The sequence below is a fragment of the Solea solea genome, chromosome 19, assembly GCF_958295425.1.
Source record: "Solea solea chromosome 19, fSolSol10.1, whole genome shotgun sequence".
NCBI classification, from domain to species: Eukaryota; Metazoa; Chordata; class Actinopteri; order Pleuronectiformes; family Soleidae; genus Solea; species Solea solea.
This window is the reverse complement of record NC_081152.1, coordinates 6,809,746-6,829,091: the sequence shown is the minus strand read 5'-3', so window position 1 is coordinate 6,829,091 and position 19,346 is coordinate 6,809,746. Positions and strand designations below refer to the sequence as shown.

The following is a 19,346-nucleotide window of genomic DNA, read 5'->3' as shown; positions in this document are numbered from 1 at the left end:
AATAGAGTTGGTAGACCACAAGCCCAGAGGATTCTGTCTCCAGCGTGGCTCTATTTTGTGGCTCTTTGTGGGCTTCTTATGATCTGAAGACCACCAGTGGAGGAGACAGATAAGAAAAGAGGTACACAGCCGCAGGAGAAACCACTGGGTGAACTTAAAGCCACACAGGCTGCCTGCTAATGAGCTGTACACCGCTATGAGTGAGCAAATTATAATTAAATTAACACTATTACACCAGCACTACAGTAATATATATATATATATATATATATATATGTTGAGTACATTTACTTAGCAGGAGTCTCTGGTGCAGTCGTGCTTGAGCATTTCTGTTTGTATATTGCACTTCTCCTATGTGTTCACCAAATGCCTCAGGCAGTGTCGGTTATGCAGTGACAAGCCCAGTGACAATACAGATTCGGAGGGCATGTTCTACATTAAAGGATGATGTCATATTTTTTGCTTCTGCTTGATTATGTAATGCTCATGTATATCTGTTTTTAAATGAATTGTAGAATACATGTGTGGTTCTGGGTTCCCAATGTTTTCAACACTTGTCCATTATACAGTTCCAGCATAACTCGACATGGCACGGCTCGACCCTGCTCATTTTCCATGGCTATAGTACCGCCTCAACGTGGGCGGAGTCATCATAGCACGGCCGCGATGACGTTTTATACACGGCACACACACACAAACTTGTGACTACTGACTTGTAAAGCTTTGGTGTACTGATTCATTAGATTCGTTCACAGAATCGTTCAGTATTTCCTGCAAGATTTTAGACATTTCCTTACTTAGTGTTGGAGATTTACGCATGTTTTCAGGATTTTTAACTGATCTACAGTTCGGCATTGTTCGGTTTCATTCCTGTGTCTAAAAAAAGTACCAGGTACCAGATATTGTTGCTAAAAAACAACAGAGTAGAGTTCAGACGTGCTAAGCCGAGTCATGCTGGAACTGTGTAGTGGAAAAGTGCCACACAGTATGAGGATTGGACAGCTGGTATATTTCTAATGGAGTGGTGGGAGACAAGGGACACTACAGACCAGACAGTTATTCACTACTGTTGTCATGTTGAAATGTAGTCAAAGCATAACTTAACCTTAAACAAACAACTAACTACCATTTAGCTACTGCTGCCAAACAAAAAGAAAATAAAGAAAAGTATAAACTCCCTTGTGTTATGTACAGTATATATTAAAGTTTGACATTTCCAGGGAAAAATGACAAAGTCAGTGAAATAGATTTCCTTCCTATGGGTTTTCATGGCCCGGACTGGTACTCGTCCTCAGCCCTGGGGTTGGAAACCCCTGATTTAGACCTTACATGGACAGTAACAGGCGGCAGCGACATGCATTGCAAAGTAAAATGTGGACTTAATTGCGATGAATCTCCTTATTTTTTCTCTCAACGATTCACACATTCTCAGCGTGAGTTTGTGGGAACACACTCGACTAGTGACGTTCACAGAAGTTGTGTTGGGAGTCAGCAAATATGGACTCTAACCAGTGAAACCGACATCAAACGCGCAGTGTCGAGTTACTTTGACTGTCGAAAGACTCTCAAACACTTGGAGTTTGCAATTCATGAGGAGTCTCTGCTGATTTGAACCATGTGTCATAAAAAAAAAAAAAAGATCTCAGGAGACTGAGATCAAGAACTGTTGATTTATCGCTGGAAAGGGTTATAAATTGTGGACGTGTATCAATACAGAGTAACACAGCTATTTTCCCTTGTAATTAGCTCCATGCTATAGATGACTCCAACACCAAAAAGAGGCTCATGAACATGTGCAGAGACATTGAGCTTGGTGTTCATTAAAAGACACTGATCATGAAGCCAAAGAGGACGTTAAAGTCTGCAGCGCTACAGGGGAAAATCTTTTGTTGACTGATGGAATTAAGGTTGAACTAAGGCTTCATTAGTGATAGACACCGCAAACCATAATGAAAATAACATCCCAGTGGAAGAGAGCATCAGCGTTTGGGGCTGATTTGCTGCTGCTGGGTCTGGACTGCTCATCATCAACTACAGGGAAATTAATGTTTAAATCTGTCAAAGTGTCTTACTGAATGGTTGGTTGTGTGCCAGCTGATGTGTCAACATCAGTTTACATCTGGAGGGGTTGTGGGGTTTTTCTGTGGCTAAAGCCGATCTTAAGAAGTCAGTGCAGCCGACGGCCAATATACTGAATGTATAATAATGATTATTAATCTTGTTAAATATTAGTTTAAAGCTCCAGTGTGTAAAATTTGGATGAAGTCATTTTCAACTGGCATAATTTGAAGGTGAAATAAGTGTACTTAAGTGTATAATCACCCGATTGTATGAATTCTTCCTTTTCCTGACCCAAGAAATAACCTTTTATATTCATATTGTATATGAATTTTATATTTTCTATCATATTTTCTAATTTATAGTCTATGGAGGTTGTCATTTTCAGTTAAGGTGAAGGATATCGACTTGCAACATGCAATAATACAAAAAAATACAAATTTTAAACATTTATTGAACAACACTTCACGTCTGTCTCTCTAAATCTGTATTGCAACTTTCAACTCAATATAAAATACATGCAACCTGTAATTAAAAGCACTAACAAAAATAATGGTTTTAGTGACCCTTGATCATGGTTCTAAGGGCAAAAATGTGATTACACAAATGATAAATAATCTGACAAAAAACGTGTCAAATATCACCCTGACCGACTGGTTTGAACAAAAAAAACCTATCTTTAGATTTCAGAGGAGCCCAGTCGGTGGTTCAGCCCAGCAGAGAAGCTGTGGGATGACCTCAAGAGAGACTTTCACACCAGACAGCCTAAAAATATGAGCTGAGCAGAATTTAAACTGTGAGGAGGATTGGATGGTGTGAGGTTTTCGCTGCCAAATGAGGGTTTTGACCAGTTATTAACTCCCAAGGATTCACTGTCGGCCTCCATGTTTAGTTTAAAGTCAACACCAAAATATTTATTGTGGGATAATTGCACAAGCACATTCTGTTCGTTTGCCTTTGTGACTGTGATGAAGATCGGGTCACATTTTTAATCACAAACCACTTCTGAATACAAGCACTGGGCTTGAGAGAGAGATTGTTTGTGTGTACATTTAATACAAACTTCATTTACCATCACTGGTTGCTTGTGTATATTATGTCATATCTATGTCATATCAGTTATATCATTTGAAAAACAGCACTACCAGAAGTCTTTCTGTGCTCCTTGCAAGCGGGCACTTCGTTAGCATGAGCCCTCTCGTCCCTTCCTCCCTCCCTCAATCACTCCATATTATGCTCTTTATTCCTTTAATCATGGTAGAAAAAGAAGAGTTCACTCCCCCCTCTCCTCGCCCTCCTCCTCCTCCTCCAAGTTGCATATCTGTTTGTCCCCGACCAGCAGTGTCACACAGAGTCCTCTGTTCTCTCGCTGTCTGTAGTCGCGCTTATAATGAGTTCTACTCAGGACGAGGCATTCCGCTATTTGGCCTTTTCTCTGGGGCCAAGAGCGAGCGAGAGACATGAATAAGAGGAGGAAGAAAAAATAGCATGGTAGATGGCACCAGTCTGTCACTATAGCAGCAGGAGCACATAAGTACCAGGCAAACTTTTGTGTCTGTGAACTTTAATAAAAGGAGCTCTCTCTCACACACACACACACACACACACACACAACACACACAGCGCTCATACAAATACCAGCAATTACCTAATATACACATTTTGACAGTTATCCTACATCTCACTGTAATGTCAGCTGTCCATCAAACGATCATTCAACTGTATTTCGGCTATTTCTTTTTATAATTAATGAGCTGCTGCGTTGCAGAGAATGTTGTCACTCATGTTAAAATGTACCTACGATGTGACTCAAGGGCAGAAATGATGAGTTTATATTAAATTGATGTCCCTGTCTGTTCAAATTGGTCAGGTATTAGACAAGTAAGTGAGCACACATGTAAACTATTAAACACTGTGTGTTTAATAGTTTAATAGGCAAAATCGACAAAAAGATACAGCTTTGAAAGTGTCCACAAAACACAAAAAAAAGTTCTGCTTCTTACCAGACACTAGACAAGAATATATTGGTCATTTGACGAGTGGGGAATATGTCATCTTTTTTCTAAAAGGGGCAGTTTCACCCATTTTTTAAAAGCATTATGTGGCTGCTGTGTTTGACATTGATTGTATTATTATTATTTATTTTATTTTTTTTCCAATCCCAACTTCCTCTGTTGTTGTGGGAATGAGACGTGTATCTCAGATCCACAACCGTCTGATGAACAGATCACACATTAATGATCTCTGGAAATTAGTGAAAAAACAGTTTAATCACCCTTTAAACGATAGAAAGAAACTTGTAATAAATAAACTTCTATGCAAAGGCGTCCATGTAGGAAAAATTTGTAGACCAAATGACAACTGACTCATACTTTTTTCTAGAACTATATAGAACTGAAGGATTTTATATAAATATCAATATCCAACTGTTTTTTTTTTTTTACAATTTACAATTGTGATTGTGATATTATAGGGAATGGTAATTTTTACGTAATTATTCTGATTTTCATTTGAATAACATATTATTTATGATTACTGTGTGATATTTGTGCAGATTTGTGAGAAATCAAGAGGTTTCCTTCAGTCTGTAGCATATGATGTGTATAGGTCAGGACAGTATTTAATCTAAAATGGTAATTTGACACACATTTTGGTGTTAAGTAATATTGCACTGTATTGCGATTTTGATCAAATTTCGATGAATAGTTCAGCCCTAGTCGCATAATAATATTAAAATTGTGCGTTTTCGTATACATTTTTTAAAAACATTTTGTGGAGTGTTTGCTCACTCGCAAACACTCAGTATATCGTGATAATATCGTATCGAGGTGTCTCTGGTTGATTTCCACCAGAAGCATGAATCATCGATTACTCTTTGATCGTTGTTTACATTCACACGATGACCTCATTCAGAACTAGACATAATTACGACGAGGTGCTAATTGTGTGTTATGGTCACATTCCTGTTTACATGTTAGAAAGCTGCGTTTGATTATGAGTCACGTCTACATTGTGTTCACTGCTGTGGCAACGCCAGTAGAACATTATAATGCATTCAAGATGTCTTTTATACATTCATGTCGTGCTTTCTGGTTTTTAATTCTGTTGTCGAACATTGTGATGTCTCTAAGTCTGTATCTCTAAGTGTATTCACTGGGGTAGATGTTTTGATCTTCTGCTCTTTTTGAGGAAAAAGAACGAGTCTTCTTTTTGTTGTTATTAGAGAGCAATTGTCGACTCTCTTTGCCCCCTTCTTTCACGGTGATTAGGTAAGACAGATGGATAGATACCCGGCGATTAGACAGCACTATCGAGACACTGTGATGGAGTGGGCGATCAGCCAGCATGATTTATCAGAGTGGAAACCAATAATATATCTGCTGATGAATCTGTTATGTAACTCTCATACTGTGATGTTAAATAATCAAGGTCGAAGCACACCGAGAAAGCTGTTTTGGTTTAGAAATACAAGTTCAGCAAGCAGTGAACATTTTTGCATACTTAAAGATTTTCTTTCTCGTCTCAGATGTGATGTGATGAATGAGTTGATCCAGTTCCCACTGTGAACTTAATGAGTGTGGTATTTTTCTTCTTTTTTTTTTTAAAGCTGTCTATCAATCTCACAACAGCTTGAAAACATTGCCTGAGCGAGTGCTGTGAGTGTCACTTGTACAACATCGTGTTTTCCAGAAGGGGTCAGTGTTGATACAGGGTTTAAACTCCTGTTTGGCTCCATCTGAGTCCTCATGTAAATAAGTGTGCACAGTGATCTAATGACTCTATATGATCTATATCTAGAGTGGAAACGAATCAGTTAGTCAGACAGCGGCGACATTATCTAGCACAAATTCATTGATGAACCAATAATTAAAGTGATTTGTCACCACTGTATGACATTACCTGGATATTAAGAAATTGTAATAATTATTTTGCAATTATCTAACATGCGTGGACTAAACAATATGATAACAAAATAAATGAGCTGAAGGTTAATTGACATTCAAAGCAATCATAGCACTGTGTGTACCTGTGGGGTACCACCTTAATTCATCTTAAGACGGAGAGAAAGAAAAGAGTGGTCCCTCTAGGTCTAAACGATTTAGGCAAAATATAATTTCATTTGCAATTCAACTTTTTAAGTCAATTTTTACCGTTATAGATTTAAAAACAAGATGGGGCATTGCTGCATGAGATATTCAAATATGAACCACTATACTCCAATAGAAGGACGAGAACTAAAAGTGTTTCTAACAATTATAGATTGAGGTTCTTTTTTTAATATGCATGGAGTATAGAGCAATCAAAATTGCAACAATTAAACTGCAGCCATCCGAGTTTTGCTGATTACATTGTTACAAATTGCGATCTCGGGCAGCGGTAGCTTTTCATTTTGCCTCAGCCTCCACTCCATAATCCATATTGACATGTTTTCTCACTTCAAGACGAGCCAGTTTCGCCCAGATATTCAATCATAAATGTATTTATGGCGTCTTATCACAAGCCATCTGTCCTGCTACTTCGAAGAAGTCTAATCCCGATGACTTCCCGTGAGCCTTGTTTGCATCTGTATAAAGGCTGTATTTCAGGCACAATAGCCAGTGCGATTGCACTTTATGTGTGAAATCCATTCACGTAGAGAACAAAGAATGAGCTGTGTTCAGAATCAATACGTCTCTCTCTTTGTGTTTTTGTTTGCTCATAAAGTGGAATTAGTTCAATTTTCCCCTCAGCTGGATACATTTCGAGATTTTAAAAAAGCTTTACAGGTTCAGTGATTTTTGTGTGTGTGTGTGTGTGTGTGTTTTGAGTCATTTTCATTCACAGCAATATGTGCGCTTTTCTCGGAGGACCTCTGGCGTTGCTGTTTGAGTTACGGGTGTTCATCGCCTTTTAGTTGCGTGTTAATGCCGTGCTAATGTGTGCACAGTAAATAAGTGTTTGTGAGTAAAACTGAAACAACATTGTGCATGTGTTGAGGTAATACTACGTAAATGTTTTCCCTGAACATAAAATCTACACAGATTCTACACAATTCAGCCTTTTTTTTCATTCCTTTTTCATTTTCACCCCTCACCTAAACCTCTGCTCTTGTACAACGTCATACTTTACTGTGCTCTGTGTTTCCGCATGTACTGTACATACACACCTGCAATTTCGTTCATACTTAAAGGGCGGTTTCACCCATTTTTTTCCCAACTTGGTCAAACGAAGCTGTGTGTGTTTAATTTGACCAAATATTATCAGTTTTTTCTAATGATTTCATTTTTTCGCAGCTTTACTCATGAAACTTAAAAGAAACACAGTAAAGAGCAGTGTATGGCTTTTATTTTCTCTGAAGGAAGTGACTTTGACTTTGTCAATTTTATTTATTTTCTTCAATCCCAACTTCCTCTGTTGTTGTGGGTATGAGACATGTATCCCAGATCCACTGTCTGATAATCAAACACATTTATCCCTGGAAATGAGTAAAAAACTGTATTTTTTTTTGGGTGACGTGGCCCTTTAAAAGAGGGTTTTATGCCATTCTAGTATTCCACGCATACATACTCTATCTCAGATTCCATTTTTGTAACGATGATTTCACCCTCACTCGTGTGCCCTTGCATTCTTTGAGCACCGAGCTGTACGTGTGTGGATACCAGTGGACTTACTCGTATAACTTATAGCAGATTTTCATGGTTACCGTCTTCTTCATTATCTCTGTTGACCAAAACAAGAGCATGCCACCAAGATTACAAAATTGATGTCATGGATGCGAAAAGTATGTCCCGCCCCTAAGCTGATGAGCAGATACGGACACTGTGAGAAGTGTGTAACTCAATGAGCTGTCATCATGGTCACAGCTACAGCATGTCCAGCAAAAGTTAAATCATCACGATGGCATTTTATTTGCAGTATAGTCTTCAGAACTTGCCCAAAAGAGAAAACAGAAATGTTCCTTTATTTAAATTTGTAGCTTTTTGTATGTTTACTAGTTTCTTTGTTAAATTTGTACAATGTATATCTCATGTATGCCTGGTATCTGGTTCCTGTAACAGGTAATACACTTACTTTTTCCATGCATGTCTTTTTTTTGGACGTTGTAGGTAGTTTCTGGTTTCTTGAAGCAGTCGGCAGACATTTTCTTTCAATTTTCCAGTGCTGAGTTCTGGGTATTTGGCTCCTACCTTTGGAACAATAAGTCTATGTATAGATAGCCTGCAGACATCATATATCTCCCGCCGTGAGTCTGTTCTCAGCACACTTAATGGCCTGTGCTAAACACTGCAGTCAACTAAATGTGTTCATCACGATATTCAAGCAGCCATTGTTGTGTCTGCATCAGCCCACTTTTTCCACTCTGCACTCCTGACTTATTATTTCAGAGTGCTGCTGACTGACTGGAAAGTGGGCACTTTAATACCTAGTGGAAACGTCCGGGTCGTACTGCTGAGCATGTAAAGTAAACTTGCAAAGCACTATCACCTCTATTACGTCCCATTAAATTGTTCACGTAGAAAGTGAACTCAAGTAGAAATCCACCAAAAGGTACTGAGGCATCGTCTTAACGAAGGCGTCGCAGTATAAACTCATGTTTGATGCAGGTGAAATAATTTACGAAAACATTTGGCCACTAGAGTTTTCGGTGCGTGTTATTTAAACTGTTGTGGATTGTGCATCTGTTTTAATTATTTGGTGTTTTTGGGTTTGAAGAAAGGAGACGTCAGTGACCTTTGGCAGAAAATAGAGGACACAGGCCACAGAGGATGGATTTTTAGCTTCACATAGAATACTTTTCATCAGTTGACTGTTTGTTTTTCGAGGCACTGTAAGAAAATTATTGACATCTGCGTCTGCTCACGATAGGTATATGAATAGCTAACAGGCATTCTTCAGTTTGCTTCCCCTTCGGTAAAGAAAATATATATGACTGAACAATAGTCATATGATGACCTTATGGCCCTCTGAATTGATCTTGATTCAAAATGTCACAATTCAGCAGTAGTCTGTCACTTGCGTAGTGTATGGCTTGTTGCCAGTGTTTAACATCACTCTGGGAATCGATAAATATTCACCTTCAGGGTCTATAGCGTTAACTGCTGATACTCACAATGAAACACTGACATACCTTTTTTTCCTTGACCTTTTATTGGCCCATTCACTGCTCACTGGTGGTTTTGTCGTGGAGCAACGGGAGGCCGTGAGCAGCACACGAACTCCGCCTGACCCCGATTCTCTGGTCTGCTTGTCCATAGCCTCCCGAAGCGTCTAACAAGAAGTCTTTGTGGGTAACTATTCCCTCTGTGACTGTTACGCAGGGACAACAAATCAAATCTATTTTTTTAATTAAAAAAAGTTTTTCTGGCCTCTCACACACACACACACACGACTTCTTTAGTCTTTGAACATTGTGTGTGTGTGTGTGTATTTATGTGATAGACCATACAACGTTTTTAAACCTCAACAAATGATGTGTCTGCAGCTCTTTCACGAGAGTAAGAAAATACTGCGTGTTAGTCGTGTTTCATAAATCCAGCGGTAGCAGTGCAAACCCGCGGTGTGAAACCTTTACCACTCCCTCTGCTACCTGACACAAGGCTGGGGCTCACACTGGAGTGATGTATACTTACTAATGTTCCTCTCAAATACTCTCTGTGGAACAATAAGAACAGTCAACCCCATGTTAGAGATTTACTGACGTGTACGCACACACACACACACTGCCACATTCTTTCGCCGGGGAGTTTATTGGCTGAGGTAATGACAAACTCCACACAGTGTGTATATTGTTATGGTCCCCACTGCTCTCAGTAGCAACAAGTGGCATCACAATGAACAACTGCGCAGTCACACTGGGGAGGAGATGGGATGTAGAGGAAGAGTGTAAGGGGCCAGGTGAGGAAGACTCTAAATTAAGTACAATTATTACATGAATTAATTGAACTTGGGACCATGGGAGGTGTCGCTTTCTATTGCGAGACAATTTCTTTGGTGCAGATTTCTTTCTGTATTATCCAAAAGTCACTTGTCAGTGTCAGTTGTTGCTTTGCCTTGCATTTTTCTCTACTGTTGACACACCTGCATTGCTGTGTTATCTCTTACGTCATATTAGAGAGAGCACTCAGAAAGCACAAACCTTCACCAAGGCTGCTCATTGTCCCATATTCTTTGAAGGCGATGCGTAGTCGGAACACCACCAAAGAATCATTTCTTTCTTGTGTTGTTGTTAGTCTTAGTCCTTCACTTTTTGAGTTATGCTGCTCACGAACAGACTGTCAGACGGACAAATGTGACCAAAAATACAACCTCCTCGACCCAAGGTGATCATGAATTTACAATAGTCGAGGTTCATAACAGAGTGTGCCTCATTGGCACACTGGTGTTGTGGGGTTCATTGTCTACAGTGAAGTGTCCTGAGACCTTCTGACCACAATATGAACCCTCTGCCTGCTGAGCCATGTCACTCCATCATAAGTTTTGTTTGTTTTGCCACATTTGGTGTGAACTGACACCAACTGACGTCAGACATAATCATGTGGCTTGTCAACATTTCATCTCCTTATTTGTGAAGCATTCATTCATTAATAAAACTATATTCTTGCATGTTGGATGACAACATGATTAAAAAAAAACAAGTAGTATTTTGAGGTAAAGCAATGAATGCAACATTCACATGACTGGCTTCTTTATGCTGAAACTTCAGTGATTAGTTTAAAAAAAAAATTAAACAATGCTACTTTCATGATAGTATAAAACATGTGGTACTGATATGGAAGGGATTCTCAACAGTATCTGGATTTAATCAGAATACTTTTTCTTTTTTTTTTTATTATTAAATAATCCCTTTGTTGCAGGAACAGTCGCATATCATGATTTCAATTCCACTGTGTGAAACAGCTGACATTGCTTAACCCCAGAGGGCAGACATACGTGAATCCCTGCAATTGTGCCTGTGCGTTAGTGCGTCTAGCTGTGGACTATAGTCCATCTGGCTGACCCTCTGATCCCTCTGTCATTCAGAGCACATTCTGATTGGCTCTTTGTCACTCTTTAACATCCCATTTACATCTGTTTCTGATAGGCTGTCACTCGCTCGCATGCCTTCCCCTGCCTTGGGAGGCAAATTAAAGTGGTTAAGTTGTAAAACCCGGAATGAGATTGAGGCTGTGGATGGACCGGGAATCTCTGTGTGGTATCACATGTGGCAAAGACGTTTTTAGAAGCCAAACTTGTTCACTGCACCGGGTGCTGTCTTGTCTGTGAGTCTGTAAGAGAATACTTTTGACTGTGGGCTGAAAACATCCTGTTATCTGATCTTGGCTAAATGACTCCATTCCACTGAAGCACTTTATCAGTACATGTTTTCTATGCAGCCCCAAAGTTTACTCCTGTTGTTCTCAACTACATAGCACACTCTCTGTCTATCTATGTGTCTGTCTGTCTGTTACACACATTCTCACAGAGTTATAGGAGGTGAGGGTAGTAGCTTTGAATGTACATACCTGTGTTTTAACAGACTCAGTTACTGCTTTGTGAAACTAGAGGAACTGTCTTTGTGACTGTCTATAAAATTCCCTTAGTGCACTCTGGCACTGGGAACAGAACAGCTTTCCTGTCATTCAGGATACACGCTCACAGTGTATTCCGGACATCATGCCTCTGGGATCTCGCTGTGGGAAACTTTGAGGGGGGAGTGTTCAAAAGGTGGAGCAAAAGTCTGAGCTTGTAGGACAAGAACACAAGTATTGAACAGAAGTGGATGCCTGATGGTCTAATCTTCTCTCTCCTCCCAATGGGGAATGTTTGCAAAGTGGAGCGGATTTGAACCCGACAGAATCTATTTGGACTTTTAACTTAAGTAGATGTCAGTGTCTGTCAGAGGATTCTTAAGTGAAGCTTGTGATAAACAGAGTTGCACTCCATGAGAAGTCTGCCGGAGCTTTATCTGCACTGATACCAGACTCAACAGGACTTGTTGTCAGTGTTGCTGGAATATCTTGCTGTTGTTGGCGGCCTTCAGAGTGGGAACTGTAGCACCATGGCCGGGGTCAGTAGGAAGGGGTCTGGGAGACCCTCGTATTACTACAGATTCCTGGGCAAGTCTCGACTGCAGCGTCAGCGAAGCCGGTCCCGCAGCCGCACCAGGCCGCCTGCCAACAGGGGTAATAAATACTTCTACTACTAAGACCTTTTTTTACTCCACCAGACCCGTGTGCAATATAGTATTAGTGTCCACACAATAAACTGTAGCTCAGAGAGATCCAGACAGAGAAGATCTTCTCAGGTACATGTGCAGAACATCACAGTATCTCATTAGTAGTTTTATGTTGTGGTGCAATATACAGTGTATTTAAATGTAATTATATTGTTATCATGACATTTTTTGTTAGTTTTCACATTGTAAAAAGGTACCGAAAAAAAACCCAACACTTTACTACTGTCACCTCAAAAGTCAAATGCAATAAGACCAGGGCTGGGCAGGTTCAAAATATTCTGACATCACGTGCCTACGCACTTTGTTTGCACACATACTTGCTACTAAATGTGATGCGTCAAATTTGTGAAATGTTTCTCCGTATAAGAATTGTCTGTTGTTTTACACATTTTACAAGGAGCAAGGGTGCAAACTTCAAGAGTCTGACCAAATTGTGTTAGTGTAACTGTCAGCTCACTAACAATCGTTTACACTGTGCCGGGGTTTCTGATGAGCAAGCTCATAGTTGTGGTTTTGTTGTGTGTTTTTTTTTTTTTTTTCCGTAAAGGATAAATTTGCACATGCAGGCAGCATTTAGTGTCAACAGGCAGTTTCCCCTGTGTTTCAGTTCACAGAACTACTTTTATAGGATCATTATGTTTAAAGGCCAAGGCAACACTCTACTGTTGCTCATATCTTCGAGAACAAGTGTGTGACTGACATGACACGTTGGTGTCACTATTCACACTGTGACGCTGCTCTGAAGTCGCCCCACTGACCCTTGACATCTCACAGCTCACTGTCAATATGCAAATGTTTTTTTTTAGCAACTTGGAAGTGCTTTAAGACTCTCAGTTCATTTTTCTGAGTTGCATAACTATTTCTTTTCCCCTATAGTCCATGTCCTCCAGCAGCGTGTTTCTTCACTTTGCTGCCTCTCAGTAGCCAGCTGCTGTACTGGCTGCTGGAGGCGGTGTTTGAACTGCAAGGTTACAGTGATAAGTCTGCCCCAAAGGCTTTGCTCTAGTTATTTGAATTCAGAGAAAATAAGAAGATCTGAAAACTTCAGCGTATCGATTTTTCTCTCTAAAATGTACTGTTTAAATCTGCATGCAAAATACAATACGAAAGTTAATGTCCATTGTGCATAGAGTATGTTGCCGTCTATGCGGTGCATATGATATGATAAACAAATTGTTTTAGGCATAAAAATCTTGGTCCCACTTGGTCGCAGAAACTGAAGTGAAGTAAATGTAGATAGAAAGAGAGGCAACGTTAGTGTGTTGCTTGGTTTCACTTGTATGGCTTCACTTTGCTTCTCCAGTTAATGAAAGAGAAGCTTTGAAGTATCATTCAGGTCTCAAAAGACTACACACACACACACACACGCACACGCACGGACACGCAGTTGAGCCTTTGTACAAAGACATGCACGCAATCACACTCTGCCTTGATCTTTGTGGGTAAATGCAAGCTCCACTCACCAAGAGAAGAAGAAAGAAACAAAAAAACTACTGCACACATCAACACAGGGATGCCGAGGCTGGAACACAGAAACATCCAGCAACTCTCAAGAGCAACACACACACACTACGTTTACCTGACAACAACAACTAACTGTATTCGTCCGACTAGAACTGGACTTTTGAAATACATTCAAAGATGTTAGTCTGTCTGAAATTGCACTAAAGCTGAGACTGACACACCCAGGTAATGTCCGCAAGTCGGCCTGGGCCCTCTGCTCATGCGCTGCAGCTCCCAGCTCCCAGGTAATACCTGGGAATAATACCATCCAGGAACCCAGAACCCAGCTGTCTTAAGATCAGAATGTGCATCCATCGACAGATGTCATCAGATGGTTTTTAAATGCCTTGAGAGGAATTATTAGAACTGAATAAATAGGCAACACATTAAAGCTGTGTTTCTTTTTAATCCACGTAGACTTTCTTTTATTCCTTTTCACACAAGTGATGCTGCTGCTGCTTCCAAAGGGGAGATCTGTTCATTTGATTATTGGTCTAAGTTGTGCAAATTATACATATATTGAGATTAAAGACATGTTTGAACCACTTGAAGTTCCCATGACACATGAAAGCAGACCAGCGACTGTTTACATGTACACAGGAAACCTGGTTACGGGGAAAGAAATTCGATTACACGTGAAGTAAGACAATAACATTCACATGCACTGGAGCAGCCCGCCACTAATTCTGAATTTAACAGTGTCAAATATTTAGAGTTGGACTAAATAATTAGCATTTTTTTTACAAATAGATCCCATGGCTGTGCACAAAGAAAGTGCAAAGCACATACTGTACGTGCCAAGACTAAAACAATAAAACTACCGCGTTGACTGTGTCAAAGAACACCCACCATTTGATAAACACCAAAACATTATGAGGTTCCCGTTTGCACCAGCCCTCTGCAGCATTTCATTGAAGCTCTGTAGTTTTTAATTAATCCTAAAAGACAGATATACGGACTAACAGACCTCGCTGAAAACATACAGTCCGTGGTGGATAATAATTATCACCTGGCTGTGCAGTTCGCCCCCAGCTCTATAGATCTTTATACGGCAGCACGTGTCAGTTCACTTTATTGGTTTTGTGGCCCATAACTTAACTTGTGTTATTTCCCCTTCTCTGGTCTCATCAGCCTTGTTCTTTCCACAAGTGAGCAGCAGCTTTTATAGTGTGGAAAAGAAAAAAAATTAACTAAACAGGCAAATGAACATAGTGGATCATAATTAGGAGATGCAGGGAAGTCGTCTTAATGTAGAAGCAGACCGAAAATATGATTAAAGGGCCACTTCACTTAAGATAATATTTTTTTTTGACTTATTTCCAGAGATAAATGTGTCATTCCCACATTCCCTGTGTTTCTGTCAATTATAACACGTTTTATGAGTAAAAGAAGTCTTAAATTGAATCCAACTCTGTAATAGAATGTGAATTAAACAAACACAGTGATTGTTTTTAAGTTTACTCTTCATTTGACCAAGTGGAAAAAGAAAAAAAATGGGCGAAACAGCCCTTTAACACTGAGAAAAAGACAGCACTCACTCCAAAGTAAATTCTGATTCAGCTGCGGATCTGCTGGATGTTGAAAGCATGTCTGTTTTCTAGCCAAGCACATACACCAATGTGAAAGGACCTTTTAAAGATGCAGTAACATGTAATAATTGCAAAAAAAGGCTTTGTCTAGGGATCCTTTTAATGTATAAGCAGCTTTCATTTCTTGTTAAAATAAGGTGATGACATGAGGTTGTTTTCAGATATTAAATTTACTGGACTTTAGATCCATGAGTTTATCGAGAGGAAGTCACTGTAACCCGTCTTGACGTATAAACTGTCACTGGGACAGATCGGGGGTTGCATGAGCTCATGTTATTGTTTTCTCAGCACGTGTCTATGTGTCATTATCAGTGGGTGGAAAATCTTATATCAGCATGGCCGCTGCCGTTTCCTCTCATTTTGTCGGAGTAGGGGATATTTACAAAAACCACTGCTTATACCTCCAAGAGGAAAAGAGACGGAGTGAAAGTGGTGTTACTCTTTGTCCTGAATTAGGTGAATATAAGAAGTACTTTTCCAGGATCAACCTGTGTCTCTGCTTTTTTGTTTACACTGTGCCTTTGAACAACACAAATGTTTAACTTGTCAAACATGTGGGTTACGCCATGGAAAAGCAAATGTAAAGTCATAAACTTTTCTCTTTCTGGAGGGTAGAATTTGGGTGGAAAAATTAGGTGGAGGATTTTAGCAAACTTAGGTTTCTGTCTCGCATTTATTCCCTCAGGTTGGGCAGAATGTTGGGCTGGGTTAGGCGCTCATAACTGTTGCCATCATACCTTTTGCATGATACCAGAGTCTTCGTGCAAACCCTCTTTTTCTCTCCTGAAGGTATTTCACTCCACTTCACTCATGCTTGTCTCCACGTTTTTCCATCAATCGTAATTTATTTTCACTTGCAAGATGATTCAAATCATCTCAACACCACCTGGCCAGTGTGTCACTAAAGTATGCGCGTATATTTATTTTAGTTTCCATCTAGTTTATGCTTAATTCCTGTATTTTAAGATATCACTGTTTCTTAACATGCACTTGAACACAGTTGTCACTCTCCTCACCCTTTTTTCTTTTACAGTTGAGTATATAATAGAGCTGAAACGATTAATCGATGAATTGATTATTAATCGTTTACTAAATTAATCGACAACTATTTTGATAATCGATGAATCGGTTTGAAGCTTTATTCATGATTAAAACAAGATTTTCAATTGTTTAAGCTTCTTAAATATGAATATTTTCTTCATTTCTTTGCTCTGGATAACAAAGAAATCATTAAAAGTCAATCATTTTGGTTTGACAACATCATCATTTCCAGGTTTGACAAACACCGATCAACATTTTTTAAGGTTTTCTGATATTTTATGGACCAAACGATTCATCAATTAATCGAGAAAGTAATCGACAGATTAATCGATTATGAAAATAATCGTTAGCTGCAGCTCAAGCATATAACGAACAGTGAGACATTAACTTAATATAAGAAATCCTTATAGTTGACCGTTTTTGTTGCGTGTGTCATTCGAACCAGGCTATTTCCCTTTCTTTAGTGTGTATGTAAAATGAACTGTCTTGTCATGACAGAAGTGATAATATTGATCTAATTTTAAACACAGAAAGGGTGAATAGGTTCACCAAACTGCTCCCATCATAACACCTTAAATGAAAAGAAATGTCGGCGGGTGCTCATGTTTAAGTAAATCAAGTGTTCGAAGAGTTTCATGGGACTGCGCCAACGATGGTTACGGCCTTTTAAAAACAAGGAAGTACTATGCAAAACAAAAAGGGACAAAAAATCTGTAGGAAAGGGAAGGAAAAACTCGAATAAACGTTTAGAAAGGAAGTTCATTGATTGGAACTAGAGTGAAACAATCACGGAACAAAATCTGTCACAAAAAGCTCAACTGTAGCATTGCGGTTGGTCCAATTTAAATATAAAAAGCTAATATATAAATCAGAGTTAGGCCAAATTGAAGTAATTGCATAAAAAAGTAAATGTCCAGTCTTTAAATACAGTTCACACTGAAAAACCTATACTACTCCAGTTAGCATTTACAAAACATTTACAGTAACAGTAAGGAAAGGATGTACTGCCCGCAGCTTGTAAGAAGGTGTTTGAACATATCAATAAAAACGCACTTATACATTACCACTGACATGATATTGCATGGGATCATATTCTCAATGGGTCATTACCAAGAAACACTTGTGTTCCGTGTTACTGTGTCATGCTAAGTGTTTTTTCCCCCCCAGGATGTTACTGATGTAGTCATATATTAAGCTCAGTGTGTATGTGGATGTACTGTACATGTGTGGGTGGGTGTGTGTGTTTTCTTTGTGTGTGTGTGTGGGTGTATGAGTGCATTGATGAGAAGTGAAGACTGATGGGAAGTGAGGACCGAATTATAGGAAGCATGGCCAGAAGCACACAGACAAACATAATGACTCAAGGTTCTGATGATTCAGTCACATTTATACTTCGGCTGTGTTTCTCATTTATGTTTCAAAGTTTCACTTAAGTTTGAATATAAATAGTGTCTAAGTAGTGTCAAGTTTGACATGTAACACCATCGCCAATTAAATGTTCTCTCCAGATTAGATCTGCCCTTTGATCTGTTTGAGTGAAACAAGAACTTGACACTGTAATCTACAGTTTTGATCATTAACACTAAACATTTCACAACTTCCTTTGCATTAGAGTTAGGCCTGCATATATAAAATAAAACAGGAAGAAACAAGCGCAATGTAGTATGTCTCCTTTTCCGGATGAAAGAAAGTATGATCACTTTGCCTTGTGAGCTCATGTAATGGAGAGCAGAGACAATGAGGCCCCCAAGAACTCTGCAAGTCATCACAGTTTTGAACCCACGATCACTTTCTGATCTTTTAGTTTGTGAGCCTGTGTTCTTGTGTACGCGCTTTCCCTCAGTCAGGTGATTCTTAAAGAAGTCCAATAACAGGGGAACAGGTGCAGGCTAATGCTGCTTAATCCATGGATATCCACTCAGATTACTTGCCAGAGTGAGGGAGCAGTTTTTAGGAAATAGCTGTACAACTACAGCAGCTCAGTCAGCACTGCCGTTCACTTTAAAAAGCAGCCTGCCAATTTACACCCAACAAATGATGTCACTGAAGCATTGCTATTTTCACATGTGCTCAAGCATTTAGTATTAAAACACAATATAAGATAGATCCACACAAAATCCTAGTTTCACTGCTAAAACCTGGCCATTTGAGTGAGTCTCTCCGACATTTGACGCCAGTGTTTGAATTATTTCTTCATCATATCTGTGACTGCAAGTTGACATTATAGCAGTAAGCGAGATCGTCGCCGGCATTGCAGGAATGTTGCAGCGGTGTCGCCCTCTGCACAAACACAAACTTCCTCCTTGTGCAGCCCGCTCCTCTTCCTCTTCCACCTCTCTCTCTCTCTCGTCAGCCTTCCTTTAATGATCTGCAGACAAAGGCAGGCATGTGCCAAACGAAACATGAAGCAGGGGAAAAAAAAAAAGCTTCAAAAGCTACATTCACGCTGCTATGTTTTTATTTTTAAACGCATATCACATCTGGTAGAGTTTTGCCTACCGTTCACCCTTCACTGGAATTTTGGAACACCTAAAATAGAGAGGTTTGGAAACTCTGCTGGTTCCCTTTTATGCTGGAAACTCGGGGGGCTGCATTTAAAATGACGACGCAGTTGACCACAGTCGATCTCTGATTGGTTCTTATTAGTTAGAATTTGACTGTGGGCCATGAATAAAAAACACTGCAAAGACTTACTTTCAGTTCCCCTCTTATTGTCGAATAAAAGATATTTCTGTCTCTCTCTAACTAAGCAAATAACTGTAGAGGAGAAAAATGTGAAGCACATAACGACTGATACAAAGCTTGTTTTGGTGTAAAACAGAAATGCATTAGTGTGGGTGTAGCCTCAGTCAGGCAGCTGTAGGATGCAGACTCCATATTCCACTTCATTCCATTACAATATGGAATATTCCATCCCTGAATTTCTAGCGATTACGATATCTGTCCGTTAAAGGTCATTT

General features: G+C 39.5%; 1 protein-coding gene across 6 annotated transcripts in view; it reads left to right on the top strand.

The window, feature by feature from the left end:
- The window catches only part of LOC131445993 (disabled homolog 2-interacting protein-like), a 152,654-nt gene that overhangs the window by 44,047 nt on the left and 89,261 nt on the right, over positions 1 to 19,346 (top strand). The window contains exon 1 of one of the 6 annotated variants that reach the window (XM_058616838.1): positions 11,519 to 12,200. The exons of the other annotated variants lie outside the window; for them this stretch is intronic. Within the exon in view, the coding sequence (XP_058472821.1) occupies positions 12,077 to 12,200 (124 nt within the window). The 5' untranslated portion in view covers positions 11,519 to 12,076. Of the gene's footprint in view, positions 1 to 11,518; positions 12,201 to 19,346 lie in introns of those variants that run through there. 6 annotated transcript variants of the gene reach the window in all.